Genomic DNA, 13554 nt, shown 5'->3' with positions numbered 1-13554 from the left:
ATAATATGCACATCAGTTTGTGTTTTTCTTGTTACTGTAAGGGTATGGGAAGGGAATAAATATAGTTCTAGTTTTTGTTTTTGTTGTTCCATGATTTCTTTCCTAAAAGCAGTTTCTTTATAAATGTGGGTTGCCTGATATTACATAAGGATGTAGGAAGAAAATGGGTGGATTTTTCATGAGTAACATGTTTTTTTTAACAAATACACCAAAATCAATATTGCAGATTAAAAAAAAATAAACACTGCATTTCATTCATGTGAAACAACTGWTCTCCACTGCATGCACTGAGGTTGTTTATTATTCCTACTTCAGTGGCAGATTATATGTGTCACACCCCCACACTGAATCTTTAAGCACTTTATGTCTAAATATAGCATCTGTCAATGACACAAGGTGTTTCAKAACGCATTTGTTTGTGGCAATTTGTTTTGCAGCTTGAAAATTGTTATTTTTATGTCATTTGGTTTAAACAGATGGGTAAAAAATAAGCAGTTGTTCCCTCTAACTGCATGTCTGAACATTAGCTTTTTTTCTGTCTCTCAGTTATGACTTTCCTCAATATGGCAGTCGGAGGAGGCTGATAACTCCCATGTATGATGAATATGGAGAAGTGATCATGGAGGATGATGGGTATTACTACAGTCCACATGACCCTGAGGTATTGCCTTTCTTTGAATGTGATTTTTTTTTTCAAATACGATTACAATGGCAACAATGTCCACTAATGTGCTGTAAAAGTCCAGTGTGTTATTGAACAGAACCCAGTTTGGGATTTCAGCAGTCTTACTTTATCATCACAAAAGGTTGCTAAATAAATTGTGACTGTCTTAGGGCCGTGGGAGAGGCAGAGGCCGTGGTGGCATGAGAGGTAGAGGAGGTCCACCGAAGAGGGTTGCCTTTAGGGATCTGCCTCCAGAGGAGGAAACTGAACAAGCTGAGCCAGAAGAGGAAGGCGAGCCTTCAAAGGCTGCCAAGAGACTAAAGTCTGTCATGAAACTCAGCAAATTCCTGGCGGCCAGCAAAGGAGGACAGCCACCATCTGATGCTGGTCCATCTCCATGGAAGAAAGCCAAAATGCTCAAGATGTTTGGTGCTGGAAAGAAGGACAAGGACTATGCCAAACTGATGTCAGCTCGCCGTATTGACAGTCAGGAGAGCCTCGCTGACGGACCAGCAGCTATGGGGCCAATAGACAGCAAGTCTGATGCTCGCAGCCGACTTAGCAAAGTTTTGAAGAAAATTAACATCACCAACAAGTTGCAGATCCGGAGGAAGTCACAGAGTAGTGCAAGTCACGTCTCAGGCACAGAGAGCGAGAGGGATGAAGAGGCCTCACAAGCAGCCAGTGAGGATGAAAGGAAATCTAAAGTGTCTATTAGTGTGACCGAAAGTGAGCCAGAAGAACGTGCGAGCGAAAGTGGCAGGGAGAGAGACTCCGATGGGGAATCCTCAGAGAAAAGCAGTGTGGACAAAGATTATCTAAAAGTCGATTTAGATAGGGATGACACAAACGAAAGCACTGTGGACTCGGAGGAAGAGCCCGATGAAGAACTTGGGGATTCTGATGAGGAGAGCAAGTCTAAATCTGAGGAGGAGGAAACTGAAAAGGGCTCCGTCAGTGAGAAAGAATCAGGGACAGAGAGAGAGTCAGACTCAGAGAAAGAATCTGATTCAGAAAAATCCTCAGCTACAGAAAAAGACTCAGACACTGAGAAAGAGTCCGAAACCGAGAAGGAGTCTGACTCTGAGGAAGAGTCCAGATCTGACAAGGAGACCGAATCAGGAACGGGCACCGCAACAGAACAAGAAGCAAGCACAGGTAAAGATTCAGTGACCGAGGAAGACTCCGATGAAGAGTCTGAGGAGGATGAGGCTTCGGAAAGCGCTAGAGAAAGTGGAGTCTCTGCACGTTCTTCTGTGAGGTCATCGGCTACTGAAGCCAGCAGGAGAAGCAGTGCTTCTAGTGTTGGTGCCACTGAGAGTGGCAGCAGGAGCAGGAGTGGTAGCAGTGCTGCATCTTTATCTGCCTCAACTGCCAGATCATCCCAAAGAACCACATCGTCAAAAACCACCTCCGAGAAGTCTGGTGAGGAAGGGAGTGAAGCCGAGTCAGGGACAGGTACAGCCAGCGACGCTGAGTCAATGTCCGGAAGCGAACATTCTTCATCTCGCGGGTCCAGCAAGAGGAAACTGTCTGGTTCAGAGATGAGTGAGAGGTCTTCCATCGGCAGTCAGATGACAGAGAGTGAGAAGAGCTCAGCTCGATCCCAGTCTGCTAGTGGGAGTCGTAGCTCCAAAAGGTCTGTCCTGAGCCGAGGCTCAGAGGACACAATCACAGAGGAGAGTGAAGAAGAAGAAGAAGACGAAGAAGAAGAGGAGGAGGAGGAACCTGATACGGCCAACGAGAGCAAAGATTCTGCTAGTGAGTACAGTGATGAGTCAGCATCCAGGAGGTCCAGTGTGGCGTCTGGAGACCCTGGACCCTCAGCTCCCTACAGTGGGCATCAGTACAGCACTGACATTAGGAGCATGAGCGAGAAGTCCGAGGATACATACGGAGGACTGTCTCCTATCACTGAAGTGGACGAGGACGCCATCTCTTCTGACAAATCTTCAGTCAGCGGCTCTGGATCGAGGGGCGGCGCCGCATCAAAAGGCTCAGAGGAAACCGAGGAAACGTCAGATGGTGATTCTGAGTCGGAAGGGAACTCGACATCCTTCTAGAGACATGTTGTCACTGTGAAGTAAGAGTGAACAAAATCAATCACCTTTGCATGGGAGTGAAGAAATACTGCCTGCATCTAGAGTGTTTCAAGTGTCCACTTTTCTCATCTTTCCTGTTTTGTGGGGGGAAAGGCTTGTGGTTTTCTGCTGCATATTATCTGGATCTGACTTTTTCTATCATCTTTGACTTCTTCCTCTCTTTGATGTTTTCTGTTTGCTTTGTCGTGCCTTTGAATTTTTCTAACATTATACTCCTTTTTTTCTAGTGAGTACCCATGTTGCAGTGAGAAATATTTTCTCCAATCTTTTCCCATGATCTTAATATTTTACTTAAAATAAATGGGTTTTATTTCTCTTCGTAAACTCAAAGTGAGATTTATACTAAAAAAACTTGGCAAAACATGTTTTTGTAGATGAGCACTTAACATTTAATTATTAGCATTTAGTATTTGTATTTCAGTAGTTGCTTCAAAAAATGAATGAAAATGTCTTACCTATGTTAAAAGTAGGAGTTTGGATAAATAGGCAGAAGGCAAAAACTGAGAAAAAAATATGGAATCTCCCCTTGTGGAAGATGTTCATTCAGATATTTTACTGCGGAGAGAAAAAAAATCACTCACATAAATGACAAAAATGGTACCCGTATCTGGTGTGTGCAAAGCAACTTTTTTTTTCAGTCTTGGACACTCGATGTGCACTTTAATAGAAAAAAGAATCTATATACTGACACTGACCTTTCTTTATTTTCAGGCTGGGGGAAAAAAGAGGATCAAGCTTGTGGTAGATCGAGAGAATGAGACCACTTCCACCGGAGAGGAGAGCACTACAGAAAACCAGCGGAACAGACTCCCCAACAGCCACAGCAACATCAATGGAAACATCTACCTCGCGCAGAACGGCACAATTGTTCGAACTAGACGACCGCCCCATTTAAACAACCTAAAACTGGGCTCTCCGTGCCGACTCAAACAGCATTTTAAAAAACTTGACAAGTTAGGTGTGACTCGCGAAGAACCCCCTCCTGTTGCCAGCACGGAGAATTCAGAAAACACCGAAAATGGAAACGGCACATGCGTTCATTCTAGCAAGGACGTAAACCTCAACACGTTGTCTTCTTGTGGTTCATTGGGATCAGCGATTACAGATCTAAAACGTTTTGGGTCCAAAACCAGTATTGCCAAGGCCATAATTGACAGAAGCAACAGTGGGCCATGTGTCAGCGAGGAGCAAGAGACTGCTGTTGACAACCACAAGAGCAGTCGGGAAACGCTGGAGTCACACAGCGAACACACATTATCAGATGAGGATGAGCTGTGGATGGGACCCTGGAACAGCCTGCACATACCAATGACGAAACTATGACTGGCCATCCTCAAAATGAACTTCCTTTCTGTTATTACCTTTTTTTTAGAGATATTTATTTAAGAAAATCATCCTAAAATGTGTGCCTCAGCTTTAAAAAGCTCTAATCACTGAGATGTGATTGCACTTATTTTATTTTGTTTGAAATGAGATGTTAAGGCTTACTTTAATCCCACCTGTATCACCGGCAGAGCTAAAGAAGAGAAAGGCAACGAGTGCCTAAAAGAAACAAAAGGTTTTATGAGTACCTTGAATGACTTTGATTTTGTTCTTTATTGAACATATTAGACTACATTCTTTTATTATTATTAAGTTTTTGTTTAAACTCTAATTTTTATTTTATGTTATTTTATTCCCTTAGCATAGCTCAGCGTTCTTTTAGCAAAGCAGTTAAATATATTTATGGAGCAAATCTGATCAGATGGGAACACAAATGTGATTATATAGTAAATGCTAAAGAAGAAGATAATTATTTTGGTATTAGTGGTGAATTTGCAAATAATCCAGAATGTCATTGATGATTTCATGTCGTGATCACTTGGAAATGGTTTTATGAAAAATTTATGGAAAATATATCAAATTATTTTTGTCTATTTTATATCAAACAGAAATGGAGAATCTAACATGTGGCACTGCAAATATAATATATACATGATTGTCATCACTGAGTTTCAGCAGTGAAAATGACAGTTCAATCATAGTGTTTTTATATGGGCATTTGTACTTACAGAATGTGGTATTTTGAACTCTTTTACATGATGCAGATTCTCTCTGTTCTTGTCATAAATGTTGGAAGAATACCAAAATAAAAACTGGTATCACGTTCACCAATAAAGCTCTAATCTATTTTAATTTGTGTTGTTTCATAATTGCAAATGCACATTGATTCAGCAACTTTGTCCACTGTAAAAACGTTTTGAAGGGTGTTGAATAGTAATCATTTCAGAGTTCTAAGTTTAAACTGAACATATTAGCCAACATAAAAAGTAAGCAATATTTAAATGATAAATTCTAATTAGTATTGACAGCCAGCTGTGGTYATGCTGTGGGGTTGTGAGTGCATAGATTCCAGTTTCGACAGAACTTCGTTAGTGAAGCTTAAGATCCTTCTCTCAGCTAAATTAATAAAAAAATATTCTGCTTTACGTTAAAGCTTTGAAAAGTGTGAGCCCACTTTTACACCTCACAAATTGGCGACAGAGAATTAAAAAACTGCTTTAAATGTAATTTTATTTAAAAAAAAGGCAACCTGAAAGTGGTGAACCACAGCTTCATTTGATTTTATCAGATTGACATATTTAACACATTCTTGATGACATTTACAAAAATCCCCCCCACCCCCACCCAGTCATTCAAATGAGAATGCCACTCACTTTCATCGAGTTTTGTCTGTTGTTAAAAGCACAGCAGCTGATTGCCAGAGAGAAGTGCCTTGGAAAGATTTTCTGAAAAAGATGTTAAAAATTAGTGGCTATGACTGTTTTTAGTGCAAACTCTGTTGCGAAATCTACTTTTCAGAATCATGTTTTTAACCAGTTTTCTCATGAACGTGATGTACTTTGTTGTTTTAGATTAAAGCTTTGATATGAAAACTACTTTTAACCAGATAAAATAAACATTTTGACTGAGACTCTTTTCTGCGCCCACATATTCGGTTCACTTCTCTTTTTGTAAACTTCTGTTTCACAAAACAGAATTGAAGCATACAGTAAATGGCTTACATAGAATCACATTCAAGGCCTCGTTTTTCACACTTTAAATGCAGCTTCACGGATAAATATGTTCCCCACTGTGAGAGTGGCACTTGAAAGAACTTATATTTCAATGTCCCATTAAATTAAATGTTTCTGTCATTTATTTGCAATTCTATAGCTACGTATAATGTCGGCTGAGGTCATTCACGCCTTTTTTCAAACTTTTCTTTTGAATTTACTGTGACAACAGCAACATGGGTGGATGTACTGACAGAAAAAAATACTTTATGCAATATTCTAATGTAATAAATTTGAGAAAGTTTTTTGAACAGGCAGTTCTTCAATAAAAATATTTGATAAAATACATAAAACAAAATATAATACACTATACAGGACAAGATAAGATAAATGTCATTTTTTTTTATATTTTGTTATTTATTATAAAGTTTGCCCAATTCCACATCATCACTGCAATGGGCAAATTCTGATACAGTATATTTGGCTGGTATAGGAATTATTTTTGTGAAGTATTTGCTAACCTTTCTCATATCAGCAGAAGATGCAATGCACACTTAAAAGAAACTTTTATTTTTCTTTTAATGTGTCATGGCTTCATGAAATGCAAAACTATCAGTGATCATTATTTTTTATGTCACAAAAACTATTTAGTAAACATAACCAGGCACATCAGGCAATAATTATCATATTGATAACAAACTTAAGCACATACCACAGCTTTTATTGCTTTTTCTTCTGCTGTTGTTGGACAAAAACTGAATTCATGTTGCTGAGTTCTTTTCAATTAATAGAAAAATTACTGCAAATCTCATCAGCAGCAGCAATTTTTCATCTTGACTGTAGCATTCAGTGCAAATGCAATTGTTGGCATAATAAATATGATAAATATGTTGCTCATTGTGCCATTGGTTAAAGTTTATTTCAACGCAGCAAACTGGCTCAGTGAATCCTCACAGCAGTACACAGAATAAAAACACATGATATATTGTTGCACTTTTCTTTTTTCAAACCATGAGCAGATGAGGTTGCAATGATGCAATGCTCACATTTCAAATGCCCTCATTAGCCATCATTAAATTGTTATTACCACAAGCCATCTTGGCTTTACAGTACAGATATGTAAAAAAGGCAGCTTTATCAACTAATCGCAGACAGGCCAAACAGTTTCTTGGTACCCCTGTAGCGGATAATCTTCACCTCGGGGTTGATTTGAATGTATTTATACATCCTCCGAAACAGCTTCCGCCACAGTTTGTGTTAATGTGAAGTCATTTTCTGCAGCAGTAATTCTGTAATAGACCTGTGGAGGTAAATCATGACACAAAAATACTGCTGTGCTTCAGAGAGATTCATAAGCCTCTAAAGATTTTATGGTTAGTGATTATTCACCTTCTGGGGAGCCATGCTAAGTAAGCTGTGCTATATGTGCACTGAAGAAAGCTACACCGGGGTCATGCTCAGTCTTTACAGTGGCAGATGCTCATTGTAATTGGCCTTTGGAGCCCTTCTGCATAACTTGTAGCTTAATTACTTCAAAAAGCCAAATCATGCATGCTACATTCTACCTCTTTAGAAAATGAGCAAATTCGTTGGTTTAACAAGGGTTGCAGTGTTATTGCAGCACAAAGGTTCCAAGTTATTTGCATTGTGTGTCAATAGGAAAATGTGAAACTAATACAGAGACGCATCATTATCAGAGGTTCAAAAAATTTGACATTTCTTTTTCTACCATTTTCTCTTATAAGAAGTCACATTAGTGTGATATATAATGAGCTGGAAGAAAATATTTTCCTGCTGAAACTGAAATGGGTACCTTACTGCATTCACTTTCAAAGAGTAGTGTTCTGGTGAGTATAATGGTGCAACCACTTAAACCTGCCAGTCATAAAGGGTTCTGCTCACAAATTTTGTATTAACACTAATATTAATATGTTTTACCACATGAGGAATTCAGACTCTTCAGATTTGTTTTTACACAAGAGTGAAAAAATGTAAAGAACACATCAGTTATTATGAGGCGATTGTGATTCTTTTTGTGTTTTTTAATGATTTTTTGTTTGTGTTATGTTTCCTCCATTTCACCAGCCACTTCTCCCTCAATGCCTTTCYTGTCATCCTGCCATGGCCATCTCCACTTGTCTCATGTTTCCTCAGTCACAGCTGCAGCCACTTCCCTCCATAGCCCCATTTATTCCTGCAGTTTTCACTCTAAAACCAGTTGGGCTTTATTGGTTTCTAAACCACATTGAAGTTCTTCRCATGTTTCCTTGTGCTCGTCCATTTTGTAAGTTTTTGCTGCCCCAACAGCCTTGTTTGTTTTGTTTTACTTAAATGTTCGAGTTTACTGGAGCGCCTTGTGTTAGTCTGCATTTTGAGTCCAAATGTCTTGCTAAAACCATGATAAATTTAGATTTAAAAAGTTTTAAAATTTAACAAAAAGAAACTTAAGTCACCTAAAAAAAATCTATGCTTTTTAGTAAAGATGCAGTTTTATTAGTGCTTCTCTCTGTTTACTGTTCCGTCTAGGAAACTCAAGGCCAAATGTGACCCGCCACATTATTTTATGTAGCTTGACGTAGCTTTAGAGATTAGTGTCTTTAAAATAAGCATCCGCTGCTTTAAAACCAGCATTGACCACAAACTTCATCTCCCATAATGCATGGTGTTTATTTTACCTGCAACGTTCAGACATCCCACCATTAGGTGGAGGTGCACAGGCTTCAAAAGTATCCAGCAGCTGTCTAAAATCTCCACTTAGCTGCATTTTTGTCTGCTACTTTTACTGCGCTCCATTTGTACTGGGAAGTGGGAAACCCCCACTTACAAGTCTTACATTTAAGTGGGAATTCCTTGTTGGAAAGTGGGAGAGTTCAGAATTCAAGATGGCAGCTGTTCAGCCCAACTCAGCAGTGAGTAAAACTCTTTACTCTTGTTAGTATTTTTGTATTGTTTATTTTACATTTAGTCAGTTGTACTTTTCAGKCTTTGTAAGAGAATGTGTTAAACAAATGTTTCTATGCAGGAAATACCACGTAGAGCTCAGTTATWTGTTTAACATACTCAGCTGTGGCAATGAGACCAGGAACTTCACGTTTTATAKTTACTCAAAATTAAATATGAAACTTTGAAGTTAATTACACATAATGCTCACGTGGCCCTCTGTGAAAGTGAGTTTTACACCCCTGCTCCAGGATGAAAAAAAAAAAACGATTTCAACCATTCATCATTTTTTTCCACAGATACAATAAAATGATGTAAAGTGATGATGTAAGATGAGGATACCACAGTGGAAATGGATTATTCCCAAAGAGGAATGTTTCCCATGAACAAGTAAGCATTATTGTCATTATAGCTTCTCCCAGCCTGCCGTGTGACTCTCACCTATATATACAACCTATTTAGGATATCCTGACCTACAACAGGGAATGTGGTAATCTACCTATGAGTCATTCTAAAGGAGATTATCACAAATACCCAACAGAGGAAGGAGGAAAGTCCTCATAATACCTATCCGTCAACATTGCTTATTGCATGCTCAGACCTGGAGGGTTGTACCCTTCATTACTGCCAAAGCCTGACTCCAAACAAAATGATCTATTTCACTATGTCTGTATTTAGGTGTGAGAGAGAGAGAGAAAAAAATCCTCTTGAGGATGTGAATGCATACACAGAAAATAATCCTGACAAAAAAAAAGAAAAAAAGAGGCAGTGTGTTTTGTGAGCAGACACCGGAGCTGCTGCTGGTGAAATAACAGCACAYGACAAGCATCCACAGTGTCATTATTTTTGTCGCGCCCTGAACTCTGACTTTTTACCAGTTGAATACTGGATCAGATGTGCCCTGCAGCCCAAACAGGGACAGATGGGGGAGAGTTTAGTGCAATTGGGTGGACCGGAGCTGCTRGTTGCAAGTTGGGGTTTTTTCAGCGGAGCCACATTAGAGGGTGCTGTGCAATCGTGCTCTGACGTAGGCTGCACCATCTGGTGTTAGGATTATTTCTTTGATAAACAGCAAAAGTGTGAATTGAAGGTCTTTGATGCTTTCTAGCTTTGATGTTTTTTTTTTTCTTTTTGTTGGGGGGGGGGTGGGTAGTAAACAAGTTTCACACAGATATAGGATGCAGCATTTGTTAACTTGGATTTCCATGCTAAAGGACAGGATAAATGCAAAAGCTTGAGATGTAAATCTGAGAGGTCCCAATGAGATAAATCTTCACAAGTCTACAATAATCCATGTTCTATTTCTGTTGCTGTACTGAATAGCTTTAACATGTTTCAGACTAAACAAGACATGAAAACTGCAGCTTTGATTCAATGAGAGCCACTGACCTATTAGGATCTCTGCTTCTCTCAGTTCTGAATCAGGTCATGATCTGAACATGTGTTTGTAAATGTATATGCTATGACTGAATGCAAAACAATATTAGCATGTCATATATAAATGTTCTTAAGTGCTTTAAAGGGAAAGCATGCAAAATCCCCTTTTTTTAGCCATTAAATGCACTTTGTTGTTTACCTGTAGTCTCCAGGGGTGAAGGTGAAGAAGGGGCTTGTGGAGTTACATAAAGGAGGAATTCCGACCGAAACACTGCAGTTACACTTTATACAGATGCATTTTAATACGAAAAAGAAAGATTTAAAATCATGATATGTCTCCTTTAAAACTAAAATTCTGTGTGAGACAAAACATGGTGTTCAATTCGAACTTGATTTAGCTTATTTCAGAATATCGGATGTTATAAACTTGATAATATTGGACAAAATCTACAGTTTTGCACAAAAAAGTTGTTAGTTAAACTGTCATCAATGTTTTATTGTCATATGTGTCTATTAATGTCAGCTATAAAAGTCTGAGTAGTTGGAAAATGTCCACATATTTTCTCATCAAAACTGTAATGTTGTGCGTTCCCTGTTTTGGAAAATGGAGGTGATACATTTGATGCAACAATTCGTAATGGTCTGTTTCAGTTCTATATTTTACACTAAACTGATGCAAACAAACAGCATAAAGGTGGATCAGTTTTACTTCTAAAAGAAGAAGCAAAAYAGCAGAAGATTGTTTTGCTTAGTTTTTTCATCAGCGCTTTAATGAATTTGAGATTTGTTTTGTTGTGTTTTGCCTAACAGATTGGAAAGCTGAGATGCTTCTCTATTGATGTTAATATAGAGTGGGAGCTCTGAACTTTCTTGGTCAGTGKTTAATTCATCGTTTTCTGCATCAACTGTAATTGAATTACCTGCACTCAAGAAACCATTCATAAACACTTTCTCTGAGGGCACACGGAGGCCAGCTTAATCATTTTCAAATTTCACCCTGCAGCTAAGTTTACATTTAGTATATTTGCATGCTAACACACAAAGGGGGTTGCGGCAGCAATGCTGCAGTTCTGTAGTCTGAGGCTGCAGGTTTGAGCCCAGAAAAGAGCATCCGGTGCAAAATAATCGCCAAGTTGTTCATTYTTGTTTGCTCTCTGCTGTGACCCCTGCAGAAGGGAGCAGCTGAAAGAAAAACATTTTACTACTTAGCATTCCAGCTTGACAGTAATATAACAACTTTTGGTATTCCTTAATGATTCAAACAAGTAATCAGACTTGATGATAATTCCACTTAGAGACGCCCCATGAAATGATAGCAGCGTATACTGTTTTCAAAGGAAYAATTCATTTACAAAATGACAAAGCGTATAAAATTAGTTCAGAAAAGTAATGTTGTCGTATTTCAAAAGATTCATATTATTGTCTTTGCTCATTCCGAGTAATGAAGTTACTGAACATTATTTGTTGCTCTAACGACAAACATGAGTCATCTGTCGGTCACAGGGATTTCCTGCTGTCACTCATCCTGAACATATTAACACAACACTTGATTTTCACATCAAAAATTTGGAATGCCGCAGAGAGAGTTAATAATGAATATTGTAATGACTTAGAACCGTGGGGCCGTTTGCTTTGGAACACATTAGTCACTGTTACATAAACTGGTGCCCAGCTCCTTACTATGRGATGCAGTCGATATGATTTACATGAATGTTGTGCCTTTTATTTTCAAAATTTTGTGSCATCATGAAAGGTTAAAGAAAATAAAACCGAAAACRTAAAAAAATACATTTCTCTTGACGTCATCCTACTCTTCAGTATTTCATGAATCATCTTTAGCTGCAGCACAGGTGCAGTTCAGGTRCGGCCACAAGATGGCGCCTGTTACTCACAGCTTGGAGCTGATCTCTGCTTCAGAAATGAGGATCCAGATGGAGTGATGGTGTGGAGTTTGTTTTAGAGGAGAGGAAACTGAACATCAGTACTTTGGCAAAGTTTGAGGCATTGCAGCTTATTTCATTTGGGAGTAAACAAATATAAATATTGCCGATGCTTTTAGTTGTACTTTTTTTAAATTAAAGTTTATTTTCTTGTCGCTTACATTTTTATTTTCTTAGCTGTATAATAAAATGTTGACAATTTAGTTCAAATAAAGAGTATGATTTATTACTATTATTTTTTTTTAAATTTTGGTAAATACATCACATAACTGTGTGCCCATTGCGACTTTCTAATTAAAGAAACATTTCAAGTGATTATTTCTTTCTTCTCCGCTGAAAACAACACATAAATTCTATTTTTATAGAGCTGCGCTCAGGCAGCGAGTAGAGGTCCATCATCATCTTCTCATTTCCTGAAGCTATTTCGGACTGCGCCTGTCCAAAACAGGCATCCGATGACCGCAGCCGGAGCTATCTGGGGACCTGCCTTCAGACTAATTCAAGGATATTAGGATGTCTCTGAGTGTTTTGTTTTGACATTTCTATATCTTCATTGAGTCGTGTGTGTGTGTGTGTGTGTGTGTGTGTGTGTGTGTGTGTGTGTGTGTGTGTGTGTGTGTGTGTGTGTGTGTGTACCCTCTGACTTGCTGCCGTTCCTCTCAGATGCTTTTGGGCTTCCATAACTATATATTGTACATCTTGAGTGCTTTATAATTTCTGTCTCGCACATTGTTATTTTGGAAATGAACTCAAAACCCAAAGTAAGGTTTAACAGACAGAAAGGTCTCTCTTTCTCTCTCTCTCTATCTCTCTCTCTCACACACACACACACACACGCTCACGGTTACATGCTGCTGCTGCAGTAAGCCCAGTCCTGTGACATGCCACCCAAAGGTTATATTCTATCTGAAATGTTAGGTGTGTTGTAAAATACATGCTCCACACTGTCTGGCTCTACTAATGAAGGGGTGTGTGACTGGTAGTCCCATGTCAGTACCATGTATAGTGCACCACTTGGCTGCTGTATGCAGGGTCACATCATGTCTTATGCTACATACCAGCTGTGCCACACTGCATTTAAATCTTAGTATGTTAGACACCGTGGAGACATTATTTAACCATAAAAAGAYAGAATTTTTATTGAGAACCGTGTTAGATTTGGAATACAAACCATTATTTAGTGATTCGGAGGACTTTTTCTGCTCTCTCTTTTTGACGGGATAGTTCAATTTTTTGAAGTGTTAGTTAGTTAGTTAGTTAGTTAGTTAGTTAGTTAGTTAGTTAGTTAGTTAGTTAGTTAGTTAGTTAGTTAGTTAGTTAGTTAGTTAAACATTATAAACAATTATAACATGACCTGTTATAAACAGCACTTTTCCTGAGTTTGGAGAAATTAAATTTAAAAGTTCAAGGCCAGGCTCAAAGAGGATTGCTGCCATCCTAAAAGAACGTTTTAGGATGAGCTAAAACAATTTCCTAGTGGTTTATCCATTCATGCC

At 38.6% G+C, this 13554-nt stretch overlaps 1 protein-coding gene and 1 long non-coding RNA gene across 10 annotated transcripts in view; both read left to right on the top strand.

The window, feature by feature from the left end:
- LOC106513529 (protocadherin-15) overlaps positions 1-4941 on the top strand; it is a 207090-nt gene extending 202149 nt beyond the window's left edge. For 8 of the 9 annotated variants that reach the window (XM_014002461.1, XM_014002432.1, XM_014002439.1 and 5 more), the window contains 3 exons: positions 547-661; positions 835-2747; positions 3478-3565. In XM_014002461.1, coding sequence (XP_013857915.1) covers positions 547-661; positions 835-2727 — 2008 coding nt within the window. In that variant the 3' untranslated portion in view covers positions 2728-2747; positions 3478-3565. Of the gene's footprint in view, positions 1-546; positions 662-834; positions 2748-3477 lie in introns of all 9 variants that reach the window. The other variant, XM_014002479.1, reaches the window with a different exon arrangement.
- A 3643-nt stretch (positions 4942-8584) lies between these two features.
- Positions 8585-13554, top strand: part of LOC106513583 (uncharacterized) — an 11398-nt gene continuing 6428 nt past the window's right edge. The window contains exons 1-2 of the long non-coding RNA XR_001309806.1: positions 8585-8710; positions 9041-9131. This is a non-coding gene — a long non-coding RNA (uncharacterized LOC106513583). The remainder of the gene's footprint in view (positions 8711-9040; positions 9132-13554) is intronic.

Source organism: Austrofundulus limnaeus, unplaced genomic scaffold, assembly GCF_001266775.1.
Source record: "Austrofundulus limnaeus strain Quisiro unplaced genomic scaffold, Austrofundulus_limnaeus-1.0 Scaffold0, whole genome shotgun sequence".
NCBI lineage: Eukaryota > Metazoa > Chordata > Actinopteri > Cyprinodontiformes > Rivulidae > Austrofundulus > Austrofundulus limnaeus.
Note: the sequence above shows the minus strand (reverse complement) of the source record. Positions and strands in the feature narration are given on the sequence as shown.